A 26,376-nucleotide genomic window follows, 5' to 3' on the forward strand; every position below is an offset into this window, starting at 1 on the left:
TCTAATATTCGAAGAAATGTTACGATATTGGGTTCGAGAGTTCTCGTGCGCACCAGTCATTTTCTCAAGAAGTATGGACTTGGCACTCAAAAAACTTGTACCGTCGATATAGGGACTTTGAGCACAACATGTTGCAAGAAAAATCATAATAAATTCGAGAGAAGGTCCTAAACTGCACTTTTCCGAAATTTTGTGTGGGAGGTACTCGAAGGAGTTGACATTTTAGCGAAAAATTTTGAACTGTTGTGGTAGAGGTACCTAAAGGATTGGACCGATATGGCCCATCTCAGTACTAGAATTAAATTTTGGGCAAAATATTACTAATGCCAAATTTTGGATCGAATTGGTTTATCCGTTGGAGAATTATCGTGCGCTCCATCCACTACACATGGTGCCATAACGGGTTTTTACAGCTTTCGGGACATTTTCTCAGGAAGTATGGACTTGCTTCTGAAAAAAATTTTTTCGTAATGGAGACAGAGAATACAAGTTGCTACAACAAAAATCAAAACGATTCGAAAGGAGGTCCTAAAGTGCACTTTTCCGAAATGTTGTGTTGGAGGTACCCGAAGGAGTGGGCCGATATACTCCATATTCGAACTTGATCTATGCCTAGTAGAAATATTACTATGTTGCGCATATTTTTTGCGAAAAATTTTGAACTTTTGTGGGGGAGGTACCCGAGGGAGTGGACCGATATGGCCCGTCTTTGAACTTAAACTATTACCCCGTTTGCGCTTAACCGGATTAACTCAGTGGGTTTGGGTTTCATATGTCAATTTCATAGCGTAAACGTCAAATAAATCCTCCTAAAGAAGGTTATCCAGGCAAAAAGCTATAGAGCAAACGCCGTTTAAGTTTGGACAAAATATCGTGCGCTCCAGCTAGACAGACAGACGGACGGATATTGAATGTGTATATACCCGACTTGACCGCGCAACACACGGTGGTGCCGAAGTTTTTCGGGAATTTACACACTACGACACAATTGCCAAGATGAAGTGTAACAAAGATAACAAATGTTTTATATTTTTTGTTGATGGACAGCTTGTCTGATCTACCAATTTACTAATACATTTGGAATACTTGCTTTTTTCTATAATACGTTCACATGTTGCAGCTCTTTTCTTGGTCACCCATGGTATATACCCTCGTTAGCATAAATGCTGAGGGTATAACAAGTAAAAAAGTATCAGTCGGCTTTGCAGACAGAGATATACCCTCAGCCATCCACACAGGCTGAAATACTTTTTTCCAAAAAAAACTTATGTATTTTTGGGGTTTTTCAAAATTATGGGCATATAAACCGGAAAAAATATAGATAGGATTAAAGCTCAAAAAAATTGCGGAGATATCGATAGCTAGGGTTTTTACTATACTAGGCTACGAAAAACATAATGTCGCTCTAAATAGGGCCACTAGGAAAACCATAAGTAAAAATGTCCAATGGATCTTCGAATACACCGTTAACCACATAAAAATTTTGCACAAGGATTGGACAGATAGGGCCCAAAACATAAACAAAGTTTCGGCAATACAAGTTGCCACAATAAAAATCAAAGCGATTCGAGAAAAGGTCCTAAACTGAACTTTTCCGAAATTTTGTGTGGGAGGTACCTGAATGGAATGCCATCTTAGTCTGGTAGAAATTTCACGATGTAAAAAGTACGGACCAAATCGGTTACTCCCTTCAAGAGTTATCGTGCGCACAAATTTTCCCAACATTTTAAAACTTTTGTGGGGGAGGTACCGGAAGAAGTGAACCGATATAACGATTTGCGTTAATAATTGGTTCCGACGAACTTCAACGCAATGCGAAACAACGCAAATCGAAACATGTTTTTCCATATGTTTATGAGAAGAATTTTTTAATTGGTTCCATTTTTTAGACGTAAAGACATCGGTACATAACAAGCCGCGCCGCCTGGCTTTTTTCGGACATAATGAAACTAGAAGAATGAAGAAGGCCGAGCCAATTTCGAACTGGGTTGCATTTTTCTCCTTTTTTCTTATATTTTTATTATGTCAGAATTGAAGCATGGCAAGAAAGCCAGGCGGCAAAGCTTGTTATGTACCGAGGCCTTTAAGGCCAAAACTCAATGGATTTTTTTGGATTGTACTTCAGGTAAAAGAATAAAGAATAGCCGAGACATATTCGAACTGGGTTGCCCTTGCCTTTATTTTTTACCAGACATAACTTATTCTTCCACAACTGCAACTTCTTTCGCGGCTGTAATATCTGCGCTACGAGATCATTCTTTTAATGCAACATTATGTCGATTTGCTCTAGATTTGAACTTTTCAAACAGCCCTCTGGACTAGCTTAAAATCTTTCCGCAGATTCAATACTTGTATGTAAATAAGAAACTCTTCCTTTAACCGTTAAAAATGTATAAAGCTTGAATTGGGCATGGTGCGTAGTGCAAATCTTTAACTCTTTTTTTAATTTACCGACATAACTCGGCAAAAAATATGTGACAGTTTTACCATACTCATGATTAAATAATGCAAATCGATTCAGTAATGAAATTCGAAACAAAATCTATTAATTTTTGATAACTTAAATTAGTCCGCAAAATTTTCTAGTTGCCCTCGTATATTCTTCGAACATTATCGTGTGCACAATTTTTGCGAAATATGTTTAAATTTTGTGGGAGAGGTAACAACGGGAGTGGAATTTTGCGCTCGATAATCTCGATGGCAGGAATCGATTTGTTCCACACTCTGCACATCAAAATATTTCTTCCAGGTATAGATCAGCTTCGAATACGCACTAAATCGGTATTATCTTGCATGTATCTTCCACACAAAATATAAAAAAATGTTTGTCCCAAGTGCAGTTGAGGAACTCTTCTTGGATCATCATCAAATTGTTTACAGCAGGTTGTGTTCGTGGAAAATTTTACGACGGTAAAATTTTTTTTTTTGGGCGTATTAATACATTATGGCCCCAAAAGTTATAAGAAACGCTGTCGGCATAAACTCAAACAACGGACTTACGACTTGAATATCCGATTTGTAAAATTTCTTCCAAACGTATATAAAGTTCCAAAATATTTTCGGGTACTCTCACAAAAATTAAACATTTTGGCTTAAGTGCTCTTTATGGGATGTTCGAGGATAGTTTTGCAAATGTTTACCTAAAATACTCCTTGTGGTGTCTTGGTCCAGCGTTATAAAGTTGTTCGTGAGCAAGTTCATGCTTCCAGACATATTGGTATAAAAGCTCTAAAACGGGACCAACAAAATTGCCTGATGGCTACTATAACTATTGTAATATTTCTCTCACATTTGAATCAAATTCGCCTAATATCCTCGGCAGTTTACTTAATTCGTACCTGTACGGTATATTTAGTAAATGTAAATATTATTTACTGGTAATTCCACTATCCGCAACCGCAACCTATGAAGGCGTCTAATACAACTCAGCTATGTTTCTAAGAAGAGCGAAAATACAAAATGGGTTTGTGTTAGTCTAAATCTTAAAAAGACCAGAGAGAACAAACCACATTTTCAAGAATTTAATCTAAACTACTTTACGTACTCCGAAGAACTAAAAGACTACTTCTTACTTCCTCAGGAGTTTTGCAAGAATAATGAATGTGAGTCCCTTTTCGTTGAAATACAGAAAAATATCAAATAAATAATTAAGTGCTGGCCAGGACAACATAATTAAATGCCATTTGATTAGGTGATTATCGAAATTAATTTAAGTGGAAAAGGAATGTAGTAATACCTCATGCCACACACATGCTATGGTTAATGTTATTCTTGCTTAATATGCAAATATTAATCAAACGTTTAAGAAAGTGGAACATTATCATAAGAATATAACCAAAAGGGTCAACATTTGGAAAGATAATTATTTGTACCCTCAGCTTTTAGGCTTTTTTAATACGACCAAAAATGAGCCTCATTGAAATAATGAGTTTGGACGAAATAGGTTTCAGACTATTTGGGGTCGACTGAGCAATGTCCGTCCTGTCGGCCATATCGGTCCACTCCTTCCTCCTCCCACACAAAAGTAAAAATTTTCCCTAAAATAATGTACACGATAACTCTCGAAGGGAGTCACCGAATTGGTCATAACTTAGCATATGGTAATATTACTCTCAGCAATAGATCGGATTCGAATATTAACTATATCATCCCAAGCGAAATTCGGAAAAAGTGAAGTTTCAGAGCTCGTCTCGGATGGTTTTGAATTTTTTTAGCAGGTTGTCTTGCAACACCCTTTACAACTGTACATTTTTTCGGGGCAAGTTCATACTTCCTGAGATAATGGCCTAAAAAATCCAAAAAACCTTGACAACACCAACTAAAATGGCAAGTCCGCAAGATAACTCTCGCATGGAGTTTCCGATTGCCCAGACTTTGCACATCGTATTATTTCATCTAGTCATGTGTCAGGATGGAAAACGTATGGACTATCTCGGTCCCGTCCTTTGGGAATCTCCCACACAAAATTCGGTAAAATCGGTTTGTATTTTTTCCAAAAAATTCTCCTTGAGGCGCAATTTTTTCGGGGGCAAGTCCATACTTCGGTGGCAAGTCCATACTTCCAAAAAAAGTATGACGGTACCAACTAAATTGGCTCATCTCTGATAGTTTTGGCATTTTTTTCCAAAAAGTTCTTCTTGCCGGCTTTCTAACGACGGCGCAATATTTTTCGGGGGCAATTCCATACTTCCTGAGATAATGGCCCAAAATCTCCAAAAGATGCTCTTTGCCGGTACAAACTAAGTTGGGTAAGATTAACCGCGAAGGGAGAAAACGAATTGGTCCAAACTTTGTACTTCGTATTATTTCTTACAGCCTCAAATTATGTCCGGATTTCTACTACTTCGGACCACTCTTTCAGGAACCTTCCACACAAAGTTTCGAAAGAGGGCAGTTTGAGGATTCACCTGGGATCGTTGTGAAAATTGTTGGCAACATTTTCTCCGGTGGCAAATCCATACTTCCTGAGACGTCAAGGTATTGTGTTTGCTTCTTTTCTTTAGGTCCGAGGCTAAGGGTATATCGCTGTTGGCACAGTTGATTGATATCATCTTCTTACTTACAAAAAAAAGTAAGAATGGGCTAAAGTCGAACGAGACCGACCATATCATACCCTACTGTTACTGTTTTCCACGGAATTTATTTGTTATTATTGCGACATGTTATAATTAATTGATATGTTTGCATTGTATTTGACATAATTTGCATCAAAGAAGAGGTCAAGAATTGGTTTTCAAGTTTTGTATTCGTGATTTGTTTGAATATGGACCTAGAATTTAAAATTTGGATTGAAAATTAAATTTGGATATTTTTCCCACAATGGTCAATTTCACCCGCTAAATACTATCCGATAATTTTTCAACATTATTGGCATTTTCCTTGACCAAACCTCTTATTTGTCAGTATTAAAATATGTATAACTACGATCACTAGCGCGATTATGGTTATACTATACACAATTAAAACTTTGGGATCCCTGTATATTCTAGGCTGTAACTATGTTATCTCACCACGTACATCAGCATAGTTGGCATTAATGGAAAGGTCAAGAGTTTCTCTTTTAAATACAACTTACGGGGGTGGAACATATCTTCATTATACTAAAAAATTTACCAATTTTCACACAAAAGTTTTGGTCATTTTCACCCGATCTGATCATGTACATACTGACGTACATACATCGCAAAATCGCTTTATACCACATGGTGGGTATACACATTAAGTTCGGCCGGACCGAATCGTCTAGCAACAACAACATCTAATATGTCTGAGGATGTTAACCTAACCAGTTAACGAAACGATCGTCGCATAGCGGTTGATGTGTGTGTAGGACTTCGCTAGATATCAATTTTTCAATGTAATCTCCTTAGGTCATAAAGCTCGATTAATGAAATTAATTAAAATCTCACAAATAATGGCCTTCGCCCCTAAAAAGGCAAAAACTTGAAAATAAAAATTCAGCTGAGCCCGGCTGGAATAAGAACCTGGGTCGTCGCCAACTAACAGACAATGTAGCTGACGTCTTAGCGTTCTGTACCACAATCCACTTAAAATCTTTCGATGTGAAAGACATATACCGTCTACGATGGAAAAAAGCCATCGGCTGTAATATGAATGTAATATTGGAAAATTGATTTCTGCAAAGGAAGGGGAACAAATGACTCGTCTTTGGAAATAAAAAGCTTCAATTTGAAATGCACAAATGCAAATTTGCAATCTTGGATGTATAAATAGGGGCTCCAAATGGCGAAAATTGTCTAGCAACAACAACATCTAATATGCCTGAGGATGTTAATCTAACCAGTTAACGAAACGATTGTCGTATACCGGTTGATGTGTGTGTAGGACTTCGCTAGATATCACTTTTTCGTTGTAATCTCCTTAGGTCATAAAGCTCGATTAATTAAATTAATTAAAATGGAATAAGTTTTTTGTGCAAGAACGTCACATGTCAAATTTCAGATAGTTCAATTAAAAAGTGTAGCTAAAATCCTCAAAATACCGAAAGTCGGGGGTACTGTTATATGGGGGCTAAACCCAACTGTGGACCTATCTTGACAATTTTTGTGGAGAAGTTCTTATGTCATTAAGAACCTCAAATGCCAAATTTCAGCTAATTCGGTTAAAAAATGTAGCTAGAAGCCTCAAAATACCTTTATATGGGGCCGTACCTTTATATGGGGCCTTTAACAAAACGTGGACCTACCTCCACCATTTTTGGTGAAGAAGTTTTTTGACCTCTTGAAATGCCAAATTTCCGCTAAATTTGGTCTGAAAATGTAGCTAAAAGCCTCAAAATACCTTGAATCGGTAGGTACCGTTATATGTGGGCTAAACACAAACGTGGACCTATCTCGGCAAGTTTTAGAGGAGAAGTTTTTTGGTCATTGAAAACCTATAATTTCAAATTTCAGCTAATTAGGTCAAAAATTTAGCAAAAAGCCTTAAATCAATATAAATTGGGAGGTACCGTGGGGGCTATACCAAAACATGGCCCTATCTTGACATTTTTTAGTGGTAGAATTTCTTTGCCATTGGGAACCTCAAATGTCAAATTTCAGGTAGTTCGGCCAAAAAATGTAGCTAAAATCCTTAATATACCTAAAATCGGGTGGTACTGTTATGTGGGGGCTGTACCAAAACGTGGACATATATAGCTTGTTTTCGAACTTGACCTGCCTATGGAAAAAAGACACTCGGGTGCAACATTTTAGCGATCTATTTCAATTATTATTTTATCCTGATCAAGAATATATGTATATACTTTATAGGGCAAATGATTAGTTCGATGTGTTACAAATAGAAAAGCAAACTTAATATACCCTCCATACTTTGGTGGAGGGTATGACAATAATGCACAGAAAAGAATAAATCATACTTACTTGCTCAATGACTGAGTTCTATTCCCAGGGTTGACAACAAACATGTTCAACAGTGAAAGACAGTCTTCAGCGAAGTGCAGATTTACATTTCACGGTAAATACAACGGAATACGCAGTATTATGGGTATAGAGGAAAAAACGCATTATAAACAGCACCAAACATTGATAACTCAATAGTTAGGTATGTACATCATCAAGAATTTCTCACCGCAAACAGCAGTGCACAGTAGTCCCACTTGTATGAGAAGGTGCGACAAAAATATTTAGAATCGTCGGATCAATCTTATTTTTTCAGTATATGATAAAAATACGTAAAAAACACTTTAGCCAAAAAGTCATCAATATGGGTCCCGTTGTTCCTATAGCCCCCATGTAGCGGTACCACCCGATTTCAGGTATTTTGAAGATTTTATCAACATCTTCGGCCCTAATTGACTGTACTTTGGTATTTGGGGTTCCCAATGGTCAAAAACCTTCTGGGCCAATGAACAGGAAAGGAACTAAATTATTCCATTTGAGATCAGAATATTTCATGGTAGGGAATATAATAAAATTCGGTACGACCGAACTTTACATTTTTACTTGTTTTTCATATTGTATGTAGCATCATACGTATATCAAAAACATACAAATGTAAAAAATACATTCATAAGTAGATCCCAAAACAAAAATGTCTAAATCTTTAAAGAAAAAACCAAAACAAACAATTAAAATACAAAACAAGTAAAAAGTCGTTAAGTTCGGCCGGGCCGAACTTTTTATACCCTCCACCATAAAATAGTCGTAATTAAAATGCAATAGTTAGGGTCCTTTCACAATTTTAGGTGGAACAACTTTTCGACAATGGATAGACTCCTACTGCCTCCCACTATTGCTTAAATTACACTGTGAACACAAATGTTGGGGCAGAGATAATTCCTTTTGGAGATGAAAGCACTTGGTGTGTGTATATTAAAAACCCCGAAGAAAGGCCTTGGTGAGTACATTATGAACCCTGAAGGACAGATCAGCCGTGAGTCGAACTTCCGCGTTATGGCGTGATGAAGTTCTTGCAAGAGACCCTGTAATCCATCATGAATTAGCATTATATCGTTGTTTGTTGTTTTTGTAGAGCACTTAAGCAACAGTGAACAAAGATATAACGCTAATTCCTGATGGCCCACAGGGTCTCTAACAAAAATTCCATAACGCGGAAGTTCGACTCACGGCGGATCTGTCCTTCGAGGTTCATAATATACTCACCAAGGCATTTCTTTCCCAAGAGGAATTTTCCGTGCCCCAGACTTTCACCTCCATTTTGTTGCACAGTGTTATCTAATCTGATCTAAAAAAATGTGTTCAGCTAGGTGAAAGGTACCACCTACGGGGCTATATCAAAGAGTCAACCTATCTTTAAATTTTTTGGCGGAAAATTTTATAGCTGCAAGGAACTTCAAGAGTCAAATTGAGGGTAGTTTCATCAAAACAATGTAGACCCTCAAAAATGGACCCATGTTGACGAATTTTAGTGAAGAAATTGAGGGTAGTTTCATCAAAACAATGTAGACCCTCAAACATGGACCCATGTTGACGAATTTTAGTGAAGAAATTTCGTGACCACTGAAAATTCCCGAAAATCGGGAGGTAGAGTTATATGGGGGGATATACCAAAACATGGACCTATATTGACGATTATTTTTGAATAGACAAAATTGTAGCTAAAATTCTCAAAATACCGATCATTACAGCTACTTCGGTTAAAAATTGCAGCTACAATTCTCAAAATACCGAAAATCGGGAGATACCGTTATATGGGGGCTATACCAAAACATGGACCTATGTTGACCATGTTTCATTGGAGATGTTTTATGACCACTGAGAACTTCAAATGTCAAATTACAGCTATTTCGGTTAAAAACTGTAGCTAAAATTCTCAAAATACCGAAAATTGGGAGGTACCGTTATATGGGGGCTATACCAAAACATGGACCTATATTGACGATGTTTGGTGGAGATGTTTCATGACCACTGAGAACCTCAAATGTCAAATTGCAGATATTTCGGTTACAAATTGTGGCTAAAATTCTCAAAATACCGAAAATCGGGAGGTACCGTTATATGGGGGCTATACCAAAACATGGACCTATGTTGACGATGCTTGGTGGAGATATTTCATGATCACTGAGAACTTCAAATGTCAAATTACAGCTAGTTCGGTTAAAAATTGTAGCTAAAATTCTCAAAATACCGAAAATCGGGAGGTACCTTTATATGGAGGCTATACCAAAACACGGACCTATGTTGACGATGTTTCGTGGCGATGTTTCATGACCACTGAAAACCTCAAATTTCAAATTACAGCTATTTCGGTTAAAAACTGTAGCTAAAATTCTCAAAATACCGAAAATTGGGAGGTACCGTTATATGGGGGCTATACCAAAACATGGACCTATCTTGACGATGTTTAGTGGAGATGTTTCATGACCACTGAGAACCTCAAATGTCAAATTGCAGATATTTCGGTTACAAATTGTGGCTAAAATTCTCAAAATACCGAAAATCGGGAGGTACCGTTATATGGGGGCTATATCAAAACATGAACGTATGTTGACGATGTTAAGTGGAGATATTTCATGACCACTGAGAACCTCAAATGTCAAATTACAGCTAGTTCGGTTAAAAATTGTAGCTAAAATTCTCAAAATACCGAAAATCGGGAGGTACCGTTATATGGGGGCTATACCAAAACATGGACCGATATAGCCCATCTTCGAACTTGACCTGCCTATGGAAAAAAGACCCTCGGGTGCAAAATTGCAGCACTCTATCTCAATTATTGCGGACGCTAGAGTGATTACAACAGACGGACAGACGGACATGGCTAGATCGTCTTAGAATTTTATCCTGATCAAGAATATATATACTTTATAGGGTCGCAAATGATTAGTTCGATGTGTTACAAACAGAATGACAAACTTAATATACCCTCCATACTTTGGTGGAGGGTATGACAAAGAAGAAACTGAGAATACAGTAATACGGCATATTCAATGAAACGACCAGAGGCATCGTCAGTATTTTTAATGCCACACACGGAAATGCAAATATATGCTGCTGGAAACAAATTTTTTGTAAACTTGACATTATTTCGAACTTTCTTCAACAAATTTGGAGAGTGGCGAAGGATGGCGAAGTTTGTAAAACTCAACTTCAATTTTTAGGAATTGAAAAAAAAAATCCACACAATAGTATTATAGAAAATGCGATTTCCAGCACATTTTATGCGAATAATGTGTACAAATTTTTATGTAAAAGTGATTAGAAAACCTTGTACAAAACGTTCCATTTCGAAAAAAAAATAATTTTATCCCTTCAATTTCGAGTTACTTGCTTGTAAGAAGTCACAACCTTACTGATGTTTTTTTAAAGTTTTTAAGAGATCATACGTAAATGTCACCTTCTTCTGTATTGTTTTGTTAAATATCGTTATTAATTACAAAAACAGTGCTGGAATATTAAAATATGATATTTTTAGAGACAATTTGCTGAATTGTCGCAGAGATTTTCAGATATCGATTTTTCGATTTTTGCCGCAGGTTGGGATCGGTGTGCAGTGGGACCAGACAAGATCTTTCCGACCTTACTCTAGAGAAAAAATTGACTGACAACATTTCGTCCAGAAAATCAAACTTCATAATTGACATAAATTAAATATATCCCCAATGAGACAAATTTTCCAACATTCCAAAAAAAGCTACCTACATTATTCATAAGAATTAACTCTACCTACGATTTTAGCCCTTCCATGTAAACAACGGTGTTGGTCGATAAAATGTTGAGGCGAACAAATAATTCTTTATTGTTAATGTGAAATTTTAGACGGTAACCACTGGCCATTAGTTTTATGGGTCGTAGTGTTTTTGTTGTTGTTTGATAAAAGCTAGAACACATTTGGGGTATGGAGTTGGCCACAATGTTTGTTTGTGACGATTGTTTGGCTGGTGTTGTTGACGACGACTGTCAAACCGTGTTCTACATACTGACCACCATGTCATTTGTATGACCATGTCAACCGAAAAAATAAATCACAAATAAATATTATGTATGTATGTATGTACGTAAACATGTATTGGTGGCTATATAAATAAAATTGTTTGTCCTTTTTCCTTTCCTCTTGACAGTCACAGCAAACACATTTAATTGGTGCTATACACATGTATGTATGTAGGTTTTTTTTATATATTTTTGGTTTTTTGGGGAGTTATATTAAAAAGGTTCTATGAACTTAACTTTTTGATTTAGTTGTTAGCCGGCTTTGTTAGTTATTACACGTGTCGTGTCTCATAAAATACTTGCTTTTCATTTTTTGACATTTGTAATCAGCCAGCAAGGTAGTCGTTTGGTTTACACTCTCTTGCTGTAGAAATTTATCTGCTGGGTGTTTGACGCATTATCCTTAAATCGTAATTATTTTTGAAGTATTCAATTTTTGTTCACAAAAAAAAAAAAAAAATGTTTCGTTAGTTGTTAATATTGATTTTCTTGCAATAACAAAAGAATTTGATTTAATAGCCGTCATTAACAACATTTTAAACTATTTATTTATTTTTGTTTGTTTCAGTATTACCGATGAATGGTCAGCTGCCAAATGATAGTGCCCGCAAGCGGCGTGGAAGTGATGGTAAGATATAATTTCAATGTTCAGTCAAAGTGATTAGAAGAGATTTTGAAAAAAAAAAAATGGTTGGTAGAGCCAATATCTGTAACAAATCCTAGGATTTGAGTAATCAAAATCAATACTGTTATTTGAATTTTGTTATAATAATGTTAAACAAAGGTTTATACAAATCGTAAATACTTATCAATGAATCAGAAGTTGCTCACTGATACTTTCATACTTGCTATACCCTCAGCCTTAATGCTAGAGAGGTTTTATACACTTTGATCCGACCAAAAATGTGCCTCATCGAAATAACTGTTTTAGACCCCAAGTATGTTTGGACGAAATTCATTAAAGACAAGTTGGAGTCGATTTAGCCATATGCACCCTCTGTCTGGCTAGTGCGCACGATAACTCTAGAACGGATCAACCGATTTGAACCAAATTTTGGGTATCGTAATACCTATTTTGTTCAAACTTAGTTTAAGTTCCAATATGGATCATATCGGTCCACCCCCACAAAAATTCTAAATTTTTCTGTAAAATGGTGTGAACGAGAACTGTCTAAGGGAGTAAACTTTGTACATCGCATTATCGTATTAGATATAGATCGGGTTCGAATATGGACTATATCGGTCCACCCCTTCGGGTACCTCCCACATTCGAACGAATTTTTATTCGAATCGTCTGAGTAAAATAGGCCATTAAAATCGTTATAAGTAGTCTATACCAGGGCAACGCAGGTGGTCGCAGCTAACATTTTGAGATATTAATAATTCGAGAAATATTTATCATTGGAATAACGGGACATCTCAAGATTTTTTGGATGCAGGATTCTAAAAATATACACTTAAAAGTTTGAAAAGAAATGCAGTACCTGATTTAAGTAACTCTATATTTATAAGGTTACCTGGCTATCTCCTGATCAAAGACCAAGAAATAAAATTGATCGCGCTGTGATGGATGGAAGACATTCAACGAATGTGTTGATTGTACGATAGTTGCGAGGAGCAGGCATAGACTTTGACCACTACCTTGTTGCAGCAAAAGTACGTACCCGTCTAAAAGTTGCAAATGAAGCACGAACAGACACAAAGTGGAAGTTGGACATCGGTAAGCTGTGAAAAACAACAGATAGCCACCGCATATTCCAGTCAACTAGCTCAATTGCTTAATGAAAGCACTCCTCGTCCCGATTACACATCAACAAAAAAATATTGTCCAATCCATGGAAACGGCCGCAAAATCCATACTTGGATACCAGACCAGGTGTTTCATGCTGCTAAAGGTATCGGAAGAAAAGGGGAGAGGAGAAACATGAAAAGAAAAAAACAGAAAAAAGAGAGAAATGGAAAAAAGGGAATGTGAAATAATCGAGATGTACAGGAGCCAGAATGAAGTTCGAAAATTATACCAAAGAGTGAAACATCAATATGATGGCTTTGGTACAGGCACAATCTCCTGTAGAGACCAGCAAGGTAACTTGGTAGCTGATATAGATATTGTACATTTTTCCAACCTCTTGGTATCCAATACAAGCGAAGACGAGGAAGGTACCACAGACAGCAATAAACCGACTGAAGAATAATAATAATAATAATAATAATAATAATAATAATAATAATAATAATAATAATAATAATAATAATAATAATAATAATAATAATAATAATAATAATAATAATAATAATAATAATAATAATAATAATAATAATAATAATAATAATAATAATAATAATAATAATAATAATAATAATAATAATAATAATAATAATAATAATAATAATAATAATAATAATAATAATAATAATAATAATAATAATAATAATAATAATAATAATAATAATAATAATAATAATAATAATAATAATAATAATAATAATAATAATAATAATAATAATAATAATAATAATAATAATAATAATAATAATAATAATAATAATAATAATAATAATAATAATAATAATAATAATAATAATAATAATAATAATAATAATAATAATAATAATAATAATAATAATAATAATAATAATAATAATAATAATAATAATAATAATAATAATAATAATAATAATAATAATAATAATAATAATAATAATAATAATAATAATAATAATAATAATAATAATAATAATAATAATAATAATAATAATAATAATAATAATAATAATAATAATAATAATAATAATAATAATAATAATAATAATAATAATAATAATAATAATAATAATAATAATAATAATAATAATAATAATAATAATAATAATAATAATAATAATAATAATAATAATAATAATAATAATAATAATAATAATAATAATAATAATAATAATAATAATAATAATAATAATAATAATAATAATAATAATAATAATAATAATAATAATAATAATAATAATAATAATAATAATAATAATAATAATAATAATAATAATAATAATAATAATAATAATAATAATAATAATAATAATAATAATAATAATAATAATAATAATAATAATAATAATAATAATAATAATAATAATAATAATAATAATAATAATAATAATAATAATAATAATAATAATAATAATAATAATAATAATAATAATAATAATAATAATAATAATAATAATAATAATAATAATAATAATAATAATAATAATAATAATAATAATAATAATAATAATAATAATAATAATAATAATAATAATAATAATAATAATAATAATAATAATAATAATAAGGCAGCAGGAGCCGATGGTCTACCGGTCAAGCTCATTCGGTTCTGTAAAATGTTCTGATACCCGGTTCTCAGTTAAAATAGGAAGGAATCTCTCAGAAGAGTTTAGTACCAAAAGAGATTTCAGACAAGTGGACTGCATTTCGTGTAATCTGTTCAACATCCTGCTGGTTAGGTTATACAAGATGCAGATGTTAAGAGAAATGGCACAATTTACACGAATAGTCACATGTTACTTACTTATGTTGATGGTATACTGATAACTTAAAAAAGTTGAAAGAGAATCTGTTAAAGTTGGTCTGGCGGTAAACGGTGACAAGACAAAGTTAATGGTGTCGATGAGCAATGCGTCCATATAACTCGGACCTGCTGTGAAAGTTAAAGACTTCGTCTACCTCGGTATCACCATAAACATAAAAAAACAACATCACTTGTGAAATACACAGAATAATTGTATTGGCCAACATATGCTACTTGGACTTTAGTAAGCAGTTTAAAAACAAAGCCACGTCTCGTCAAACGAAAGTACGAAAACTTTCTGGCCTAGGCAACACCGCGTGTTGCGGGGTCCATTTCATTTTTACAGTGACTTGAAAAAATCAGTTTGCGAAATGGATGGAATTTACTTGTGAACATTTTCGTCTGATCAATTTTCACAACTTCCGACGTGGACAATCACGGCAAGTGTGCATCTATCAAATTGAATCTTTGTTTGTCGATTAAGGGCCATCCTATGGCGCTGTAAAAAACTGTTTTAATAAATTCAAGCTTAGTTCCCGTTCTTTTTAATAGTAAAGCTCGTAAATGAGTTTTTTTTTGAAATAGTTCGGGAACGGAAAAATGGAAAATACGTCAAAAAACCTGGAACAAATGTCAAAGTCAACGTATAAGCCAATCAAACGCCGGCAACCACTTTACTATTTTTTACGCGCTCAAATTCTTCGAGTAAAAAGTTTTTAAAGAGAGCGTCATTCAGCGCCATTTTTGTTTAAAGAGAAGTGAACATTTTACAACTTGTTTGTGTACGGGAACGCTTTTTCGGGTGAAATGTGTAAAAGTGGTAAAAATTTGAAAACTTTTTTTAGTTCTGGAACAAAGCTTGAATCGTTGCCGAAACTTGCCAAAAACGAAAGTCGTGAGGGTGTGTTTGAGAGAAAAATTCTTCGAAAGATTTAGCGGCCAATCTGTGATGACGGTGAATATTGACGTCGTATGAACCACGAGCTGTATCTGCTATACAATGACATCAGTATAGTTAGACGAATCGGGATAACACGATTGAGTTGGCTACGTCATGTCATAAGAATGAGCGATGATGAACCCGCTTGGCATAGGTGTGGATGTCTCGAATTTTCAATCAATTGGAGCTTATTTACTTGACGTTTGGTATTCATCAACATAACAATTTTTGAAGTTTATGAAGCACAAGAGAAGTAATTGTTAACCAGCTAGCATTTTCTGAAATTTTTAATCCAATTTGAGTCTTTTTTGATCCGACTGCACGATTAAAAAGCTGGAATATGAGCTCATTTTCTGATCGGAATATGAGCTCATTTTCTGATCATAAATGACTCCTTCGTCGGGAGGAAAATGTAACCTCAGGCGACTCTTCTAAACAAATCACAAATGAGTCTTCCTCTGTATTAGTTTCTAGTCATTTTTGCCCATTTTCTGATGGTATATAAAGTCTTTTCCGAGTCGTATTTTAATCATTTATTGGTGATTTGTTGATTAATGTACGACTCTTTTTCGAGTTTTTTTAAGTCATGTTTATACCCAGCAAAAAAGTCCTCCCAAAATCATGGGTTTTGTAAGGGATTTTTGGCAGCCGTAACTACTCGCAAACCTACTTTCTTCCCCATTATTTTTACAAGGGCATGTCGCACTCAGTTTGTAGTTATTTTATGACCACTAGAGTAACTAGTTATTCTGTGGCCACTAGAAGTTGAAAAGTAAGTTGAAAAAAATTCTATTTTTAGAACAGTTGGTGTAGAGATTTTTTAATTTCATCACACTTCTTACTTTTATTTTACTTTATTTTATTTCGCTCGCTGTGCGAGTTGAACACACGAACCCTCTGATTTCTAGCCAAAGACATTACATATTATGCCACGCACACGAACATTAAGGGTTGCTTAAGAACTTAAATGTGCAGTGCACCACGAACTGTTTTTTTAATTAAAAAAACTCGCGTGCCGACAGTGAGCGTTGAACACACAACCCTAGGATTTATAGTCGGACACACACTTACTGTGCCACCGTCCTCATTACTTAGTGAGGAGCAAAGTAAGTAGGTTTGCCTTGTAATTTTTTTTAAGAAGTATCCCATTACTTTTCAGATTACTTGTAATGAGAAAAGAAGCTTGTTTACATTACTTTGTAATGGGTTATGTAATGACTAATGGATCCGAATTTTTGCTGGGTAATCGTTTATGAGTCTTTATGGAGTTATGTATGAGTATTTTTATTAGACGAGAATTAAAAGAATTTTCTTTTTGTTCTTCTTTGCTTTTTGTTTCTTTCCTTTGTTTTGTTGTCTTTTCTACTTTGTTATGACTTTTAATTATCCTTTACGTTGCGCGGTAGTTAGTATACTGCTTCTACATTTTCCTTGGCAAAACCTGAACATGTGTTATGTTTATCTTTACTCTAAATATTATACGTTACATTTATATCAAAGTTTAGCAGAAAGTGTATATGAGAATTATTTACAACCAAACCATAATGTTTAAACAAATAAAACAAAACAATCAGGTTTTAATCACCTATCTGTTCAAAATATAATCAGAAGGTACATAATTATAATCAATTTTCAAGCAACTGCATGACCCTTTTTTGATTAAGCATTTTTCAGTCTTCCGATGATCAAAATGTGACAATAAATAACGAAAAAAGTAATTTTAAACACCATAATGATTTATTTATGATTGATACACATTTGTTGTTGTATTTTAAATTGAACTCTTTTTAACAGGGAGTCACTTTCGAATCCCCTTTCTCAACATACAAGCAACTTAATCAGTTTTTGATCACCAAATGGACTCTAGAAAGACTCCGCAATGTGATTTTTGAAAAAACAATCTTCCAAATGCTGGCTGGGTATTTCCAATTATTCAAGTATGGAAGTATTCCTATCACTGGGATTTTTCTCTCTGACTCTTATCATATTTCATAACAAAACAATTCCATTTATGTTAAGCAAAGAGAGCTTTGTTGGAAAATTCGTACCTGTCCCATAATTTTGTTCTTTTGTCCCGGTTGTTTTAATGTTTAATAATTTTATAAGACAAAAAGATTGTGAACACGTAGCCGCTTTTATATCTGACAAAAGTCAAACATGTTACATTTGAGGAGGATTACGGTGTTTCAGGTCAATGTTAATGTTCATAGTCTTCTTAGTTACCTGAGGGTTATATTCTGAATACTACATATGGGTAAGAACCGTTAATATCTTATTTAAAAAAAAATATTTATTACTGTACCTAATATAGTCTTCTCTGCCTACCTCTTGGTAAACAATATCAGCATGAACATCGCCACTGAGATTTTGTCTGACTATTTTAAAATTTGAAAGAGATGTCGTCATCCTAAATAAAACACCAACACTGCTTCAATTGTTCTATAGTTTTTTTTATTCCGATTCTATTGATTTACATATACATATTAAATTATAAAGACGAACTTTAGTCAATCCGTTCAATTTGGGAGACACTTTACTGCCATTGATTTCGTTCCATTGCATGTAAATTAAAGTTCTTACCACAATTTATTTTATAGTCAAGAATCGTCTCAAGAAAGCACACAAGGTCATTCACGCATAAAGGTTAAATTATTTAAAGGAAATACCCAAAAATATCAATTAACTATTATTTCAATTGTTTGTTTGTATGAACAAAAATATACAAAGTTGTTTTTAAAATGTCACGCCATGTGTTTTAGTTCTCATGGGAAATATTAAAACAATTAATAAAATTAATTTAAAGGAATGAAATCATCAAGTTTTCATTTGTTTGGTAAAAACGATTTTGGGAGAAGGAAACAAATGTAGATGGGCATCTTGCAGAATTTGTGGTAGATTGGCATTGATTTAGGAACACCAGAACTAGAAATACCAGAAATAGTAAGGTCCCTAAAATTGCAATAAATAACAAAGATTTGTGGTATCTTAATGGTGGTATCAAAATCAGTTTTGTAGAGTAGAGTTGTATAGTTCATGAACGAACTAGTTCAATTGAACGATTCATTGAATAGAGCGTATGAACTAGATCAGTCGATATAGTTCATTATAGTTCAATAGTTCACTGAACTATAATCAGTCAGCGACCGTAACGTCAACGAATGAACGATTCACAATCTAGTTCAACATGTCGTTCACATATGCATAAAGTTACGCCGTCGTCAGTGTTAAGTGATGCCTTCGTAATGTGATGAGTTTGTTTACGTTTTGGATCAAGATACCATGAATAGCTGTTCGAAAGTGAAGATTTCTTCATAAACACAACAAATTCCACATATTCCCATATTGAATGTGCCTTGTTCTGGATAGAAAAAAAGAAACACACACGCACAAAGCTTTTTCGCTTTGACAGTTTCCACACACACAACATAAGATTTCTGCTATTGTTTGTTTCTATGTATTTGGTGTATGTATGCGGTTGATTGAACGATTATGATCCGAATGAATGAACTGGATTGTGAACTATAAACTAGATTACTGAACTAGTTCAGTTAAAAGAGCTGAACTATTGAACTAGATATTTCAAATGAACTAGATTGTACAACTCTATTGTAGAGTTTAATAGAATCATGATACAATATGAAGGTAGCATTATCAGCCCAGCTGATGGTAACATAATGTGTCAATTGCATTGAATTTATGTCAAATTTTGACATCTTATGTTACCAAAAACGGCAGTTGCTGCTACCTTCTTATTGTATCATGAATAGAATATATTTCCAAAATTTGTCGCTGTCAATGCATAAAGAATAGCTATTTTTGTAGTTTGTGGAAAAAATAAGTACAAATAACAATTGCAATTCCAAATGCCAAATTACAGCCAATTCGGCCTCAAAATGAAGATAAAATCTTCAAAACACTTGAAATCGGGTGGTACCGCTATATGGGGGCTATACCAAAACCTGTACCTATTTTTAGTGAGGAAGTTTCTGTACTATTCGGGGTCACATATCCAAGTTACAGCCAATTCGGTTTGAAAATAAAGATAAAATCCTCAAAATACCTGAAATCGGGGGTACCGCTATATAGGTGCTATAGGAAAAAATGGACCCATATTGGTATTGGTCTCATATTCATTTATTGTCATCCAAATCTGAACTAAACCGACACCAAAGCAAGTTAAATAAAACACTGTAAAAGCCAAAATCCCGTAAAGGAACTATTTTTTTTTCATTGCATTTCTTTGTAAACACTCTTCCTTTCTTAACAAAACTTGTCCTTGAACATTGTTGATTGGCGATAAAACTTTTACTTTCGAATTTTTTCTTGCTCACTTTAACTTAGTTTTAGTTAAGAAATTTATAGTAATGCCATTTTCATTCCTTTCAATGATTGCACTTGAAAACAAATTTCCTGAAATCGACGGTGAGTGCCGATGGTAAGAGGTATGGAAAACTTTTTTCAACAATTCTCATTTTTTTGGTTTTATTTAAAGAAGTCATCGTGTGAAATACATCACAAATTTACGAAAAAACAGAGCTTTGCAAAAATGTTGTCTTGATTGACATGCAAACATGCAATAAATAATAATTGAAAAACAAGAGTTTTTCCACAGCCAATGGAAAAGGCAGTGCAAAACAGAATGACAGTGAACAAACTTTAAATTAGTTTTCACACTAAAGGCACAGCGCCGAAGCAATGACGAAAGAAGCAGCAATGATGATAAACTAATTTTGTTTGTATGTCTTTTTTGTTTTTGTGTTTCGCAGATATGTCCGTGAAGTTATCCACAATTCGAATATGGATGCATGAAAAGGAAATTGGCAAATTAACCCGCATATTATGGGCGGGACAGGGCAATCGTCTGAGGCAACAGGCCAGTACCAATCCAAAGGTTAAGAGATTTTTAGCAGCAGTGCCTTATGTGATGGTGAGTTTTGATAAAACCATAAATTTAGAAGTTTTAACATTTTTTCTATTTTCTTCTCTTTTTTGCTCTCCTCCAGAATTCCATACGCGATGTCCATCAAGCTGTTATCGATAATAGTTTGGAAAATCTTCAGGCCCATCTTGAACCACCCGTACCACCTGCCCTGGTAACATGTCGCGATGCAAATGGTTTAAATTTGATACACAAAGCGGCCGGCCTTGGTCATGCCACAATTTTGGAATATCTGATCACCACCTGGCCCGATGGAGTACACGAGTGTGATATAACCGGCAAAACCCCACTACATTGGGCTGCCAGTGCCAAAAATAATATGCGCTGTTATACGCTGCTCACGCAAGCTGGCTGTGACGAAGAAGCCGTTGATTATGTAAGTTTGTCACTTTTGAAATTTAAAACGAAAACGAAAACCATAGTTTTTGGATTGAAATGCCTTCTTTATTTCCTCCCCACATACCCTTACGCTGTCTTACGTACAATTTTATGACAAATAAATTAAAACAGAAAATGAAAACGCCTTCATTTTATCGCCATAAACCTCATGAAATTGAAAGAGCATTTCTGACGTATGTACCCGAAGCACCACGAGTCTCTCCAGATGTGGCCACAGATTGGGAGGCCTTAAGTGATGACAGTGGTGATGGCAAGGTGGGTACGATGGGTTGTTTTCTTTATGTGACTTGAAATTACTCAAGGCCATTGAGAAAATAATTTAATAATTTTTTGGTTTTTAAATGTCCCCTTTAGAAGCCGGATATAAAAATACCCGAAATGAATGGTTTTGGTAGACATTCCAATGCGGAAAGTAATGAAAATACATCGGAGGCAGAAATGACTGAAGGGTAAGTATTTGAGATGATCTTTTACAGCAACAAGGGTAAATAATGTAAGATTTGTTGAAATCTGTAGTTTGACGTTACAAAATCTTGCTTCACTAGGTACCATTGTGTTTGTGTTCGAAACTATTAAATGTTGCGTTAACTCGTACATTTTGTCATAGTATTATCATGTAATATTTGCCCTATTGGTTTCGGTCGATCTGACCGTCCAAATCCAAAATTAAGATAACAAAACCATTGTTGTATATTTGCTGTGACATTTATCATTGCAAATATACATTGCCACTAAGTCCTTCATTTCTGTAATCAATCTCGACCTTTCACATATATCCCGACTATTAAACAATATACAACTACCTTATTGTTACCAGTGCCCGTTTTTTAAACCTTTAGCATTTATGTTAACGAGGGTATATACACTAAGATACGACTCAATTGTGCCTCATCGAAAAAATGGTATATTTGGACGAAATTTGTTTCTGACAATTTGGAGTCGAGTTAACCATGTCCGTCTATCTGGTTGGCTGGTGCACACGATAACTCTCGATCGGACGATAACTCTCGATCGGATAGACCGATTCGAACCAAATTTTGCACTTCGTATTATTTTGCCCAAACTTAGATTAAGTTCAAAGATGGGCCATATCAGTCCATTCCTTCGGGTACCTCCCCCACAGAATTTCAAAATTTTTATGTAATATGGTGTGAACGATAACTGTCGAAGGCAGTAACCGATTCAGTCCATAATTTGCACATCGTAATATTTCTATCAGACATAGGCCATGTTCGAGTATGTCGCAAAAGTGCAGTTTAAGACCTCTTCGAGAATCGTTTTGATTTTTTTTGCAACAATTTGTATTCGCTGCCCTATTAGGATGGTACAAGTTTTTTCGGGCAAGTCCATACTTCCTCACAATATGTCCCGAATAACGCCCCACGAGAACCATGGATCAACCGATTCGTTCCAAAATTTGGCTTTCGTAATATTTTTTGTCCATACTTAGTTCAAGTTCGAAGATGAGCCATACCGGTCCACTCCTTTTGGTACCTCCCTCACAACAGTTCCAAACTTTTGTTTGAAATGGTGTGCACGATAACTCTCGAAGTCAAGTAACCGAGTTGGTCCATACTGTGCACATCGTAATATTGCTATGTCTACTCCTTCGGGTACCTTCCACACAAAAATTTCCAGAAAGTGAAGTTTAATAGCTGCTAGCAAATACCTTTGATTTTTGTACAGCAGAACTTTTTTCGGGGCAAGTCCATAGTTCCTGAGAAAATGACCCGAAAGCTATAAAACCCCCTACGGCACCATGTGTAGTGGCTGGTGCTCACGGTAACTTTCCAACGGATCAGTCGATTCGGTCCAAAGTTTGGCCTTCGTAATATTTTGTAAAAACTTAGTTTAAGTTCGAAGGTGAGCCATATCGGTCCACTCACAAAAGTTTAAAAATGTCACTAAAATGATAGCGCTACCAGTTTAGTGACATTTTGAAACGTTTTTGGAAGAGGTACCCAAAGAAGTCGAACAATATGGCTCTCTCTTGAACGGACATGCCAAGTTGCCGTAATATTTTGTCCAAATGTAGTATAACTTCGAAAAATGGTCCATATTGGTCTTCTCCTTACGTTACGCCCGCTCAAAAATTTAACAGTTTTGTTTAAGGTTTGTTTGAAGATCCTTTGTGGTCCAGTTTACAGAAATATTATGTTTTTCGTGTGCAAGTCCATGATTCCCAACATAGCAGTCCAAACGATTTAAGTTGTACGGCGGCGACAACTGAAATTACTGGAGGGTGCGCTATCTATCAAAAAGAAATTATTCCCAAAATAAATAAAACCCACTCCCATACCTTCAGGTACCTCCTCCGCAACACTTTGAGTTTCAATCCAAATATATTTTTTGTCGGCAAATTCATACGTCCAAAAAGGACCACAACATCTTGGGAAAAGGATTTGGTTGTGTAGGCCCTATACGATTCTATATTGTACATACATGAAAGTATCAATTCACACAGGCTGATGGTATATCTCTGTCGGCAAGGCCGACTTTTACTGGTTTGAAAGCAATGAACGCAAACAAAGAAAACGATTCCCGTGCCAATCGCACAAAGTCACAAACTTTTTAGTTTCTCGGAATAGTTTCGCTCTCAAAACAAAACAAAACCACAAACTTTTAAATGCAAATATACGAAAACCGAACGATTGCTGAAATGTACTTCGAGTTGTTTCATTCACCACTGAAACAAAAAGAATTTTTGGCAAACATTTGCTGTGCGAACACACACACACATTTGATTGCTTAATAACCCTATCAACATTAACATACTTGAAACATCCCAGCAAACCAAATGTCTGATGTCCGGCAAGTCTGAATAATTTCGGAAGCAGAGTCGTTCAGATTTCGTCCCGATTTCTAAACGATTTTTCGGAAAGGAAATAGTTCAGATTTTGTACCGATTTCGGAACAATTGTAGGAAAGAAATTTCCTTTCCGAATTTCCCAAGGATTTTTTTTTTCAGTTTTCTTACGAAATCGGACCGAATTCGATCCGATGTCGCTCCGAAATTTCGTTCCGAAATTATGTCAACCACTTTATACAATTTTTGTTAAGATATCGTTACGATTTCGGATCAGATATCGGACGTATCTTCCGAATTTTGTTCCGATTTCGTTACGATGTCACACATGGCCCACATTTTTCCTATGAACACTTAATATCACACGTTACATTTTATGATGTTACTCATAGGTTTTGGAAATAGTACAAGGAACTAGTTTACCCAACTCTAGCATGCAGGGTAGATGTTTTGCACAGTGCCGTCGACTCTTGCCCAATATGAGTTTATACGGCTGCACTTTCCCGAGCATAGTTGAGACAAAACTACTCTGGTTTGTCGTGGCAGCTGTCTATCCTCAGCTACGATTGGGGATGTGCTCTGAAGAGCGCATTCAAACTGTAGCTGCTTATGGCATCTGCAACTGCGGCCGTATAAATACTTTTCAAACGCGCTTGATATGCTTCATTCATAGGTTCTCTCTTGTAATTCTGGACCTCTTCTTATTTTATCATGGAGATTCTCTTTGATCTGCCTGAATAGGCGGAGACTATTCACCATATGGTGATTGGGATGACTTTCACGGTAATACCCGAGCAGGTATTGCAACAAAAGCAGGTGATTGTGTCGCTGTACTGGAAGAATATTTGCCTCCTCATGTAGATGGTCCACTGGAGCCATGAGGAGGCATCCTGTTGCCGATCTCAGGGTGGCATTCGGAAGTGTGTTTGCTTCCTCTGCTCTCCATTTAATCCAAGCTATATTGTTTTGCTTCATATATTAAAGGAGTTATTATATATGTTTTATATTGTCTTCCCATCGCCAGTTAAGATTTCGATATATTCTCCAACAGCACTCCATTAAAAAATTTTCTTCTTATAAATTATCGCAAAAATGTTCGCAAATTATTTTATTTTATATCAAATGTTAACCCGCTTTTCTATTTTTGGAAGAATTTGTGCCGGTGCACTTGTAGGGATGTACAAACTGACTTATGTACTTGTAGAGACCTCTAACAACTGCTAATAAAATGTAACAAACTGAGTGCCTTTTTCACGACTCCGTTTGAACTGCATCGGGATGCTATTAAAATGTGAGAAATGGATATCAATCGTTGGATTTCATCCGAATGCGGTTAAAATAGAAGAAATTGGAGTGCATTTTTCACGATCTGATTGAACTGCATTCGGATGCAGTTAAAATGTGAGAAATGGATGTCATTCTTTGGATCGCATACGAATACACATAAAATGTGGGGAACGATTTCTGTTCTGTTTCGGGCTCATAGATCCAAGATACGTATGTGACGATCTTGAAGTACCGTGATCGTTTTTATTCACAATTTATTTGCACCAATCAACAGGAACCTTTTTTTGTGCAGGATCTAACGAGAAAATCTCATTTTTGCAGCCAGGTGCTCGTGCAATATCAAATGTTAGTTGGTGGAAGAAATGTCGCGATCTTGCATTATCCGTTCACACACAGCTTAATTTGTTTTGACACAAAGGCCGTTTTTGGACGACCCTCACGACCCTTCGTTTTTTTGACCATTGCCGGCCACGATTGAATTCATTACACCAGTTTTTCATAGTGCTATAGGATGGTCCTTTATCGATTATACACGTCGAAAGTTTTGAAAAATGATCCGACGAGAATGTACACAAGTAAATTCAATTTTTTTGCAAAGTATTTTTTTTCATATCACTCTAAGCAGCACAACACATGATCGTATATGAAACTGTCCTGAATATGTTTAGGCTAAAAACTGTCAAAGTTTCCAAAAAAAAAAAAAAAAATCATATCATCTAGCGACACTCCGTGTTGCCTAGGTCATATACTTTTCTGGTTCCCCTCGTATTTTGCCATTTCTTTTGACGTTTGCTTTTCGAAAAACCTTTTCCAGCAGGATGTTGACGAGATCATACAACAGACCATCTCCTTGTCTGAAACCTCTTTTGGTACTGAACGGTTCAGAGAGGGTCTTGCGGGGATACCAAAATCAGACATGGCTTGGAATACATTTGAACGTATAGGGATATCATAATCGACAAAATATAATAGGGGTCGATCTACATTTCTTGGGCCTTTTCCAGGATTTGTCTCAAGGTAAA

General features: G+C 35.0%; 1 protein-coding gene across 48 annotated transcripts in view; it reads left to right on the forward strand.

The window, feature by feature from the left end:
- LOC141386969 (uncharacterized) overlaps positions 1-26,376 on the forward strand; it is a 162,274-nt gene that overhangs the window by 59,948 nt on the left and 75,950 nt on the right. For 46 of the 48 annotated variants that reach the window (XR_012408450.1, XR_012408451.1, XM_073955893.1 and 43 more), the window contains exons 3-7: positions 11,983-12,042; positions 20,690-20,850; positions 20,927-21,238; positions 21,373-21,516; positions 21,616-21,710. Coding sequence is in view for 46 of the 48 variants with exons in the window: in XM_073955893.1 (XP_073811994.1) it covers positions 11,983-12,042; positions 20,690-20,850; positions 20,927-21,238; positions 21,373-21,516; positions 21,616-21,710 (772 nt within the window). In the remaining 2 variants the exon portion in view is untranslated. Of the gene's footprint in view, positions 1-11,661; positions 11,825-11,982; positions 12,043-20,689; positions 20,851-20,926; positions 21,239-21,372; positions 21,517-21,615; positions 21,711-26,376 lie in introns of those variants that run through there. The other 2 variants (XM_073955902.1, XM_073955943.1) reach the window with 1 other exon arrangement.

Source organism: Musca autumnalis, unplaced genomic scaffold (genome assembly GCF_047663935.1).
Source record: "Musca autumnalis isolate F117 unplaced genomic scaffold, ASM4766393v1 scaffold_5, whole genome shotgun sequence".
Taxonomy (NCBI): domain Eukaryota; kingdom Metazoa; phylum Arthropoda; class Insecta; order Diptera; family Muscidae; genus Musca; species Musca autumnalis.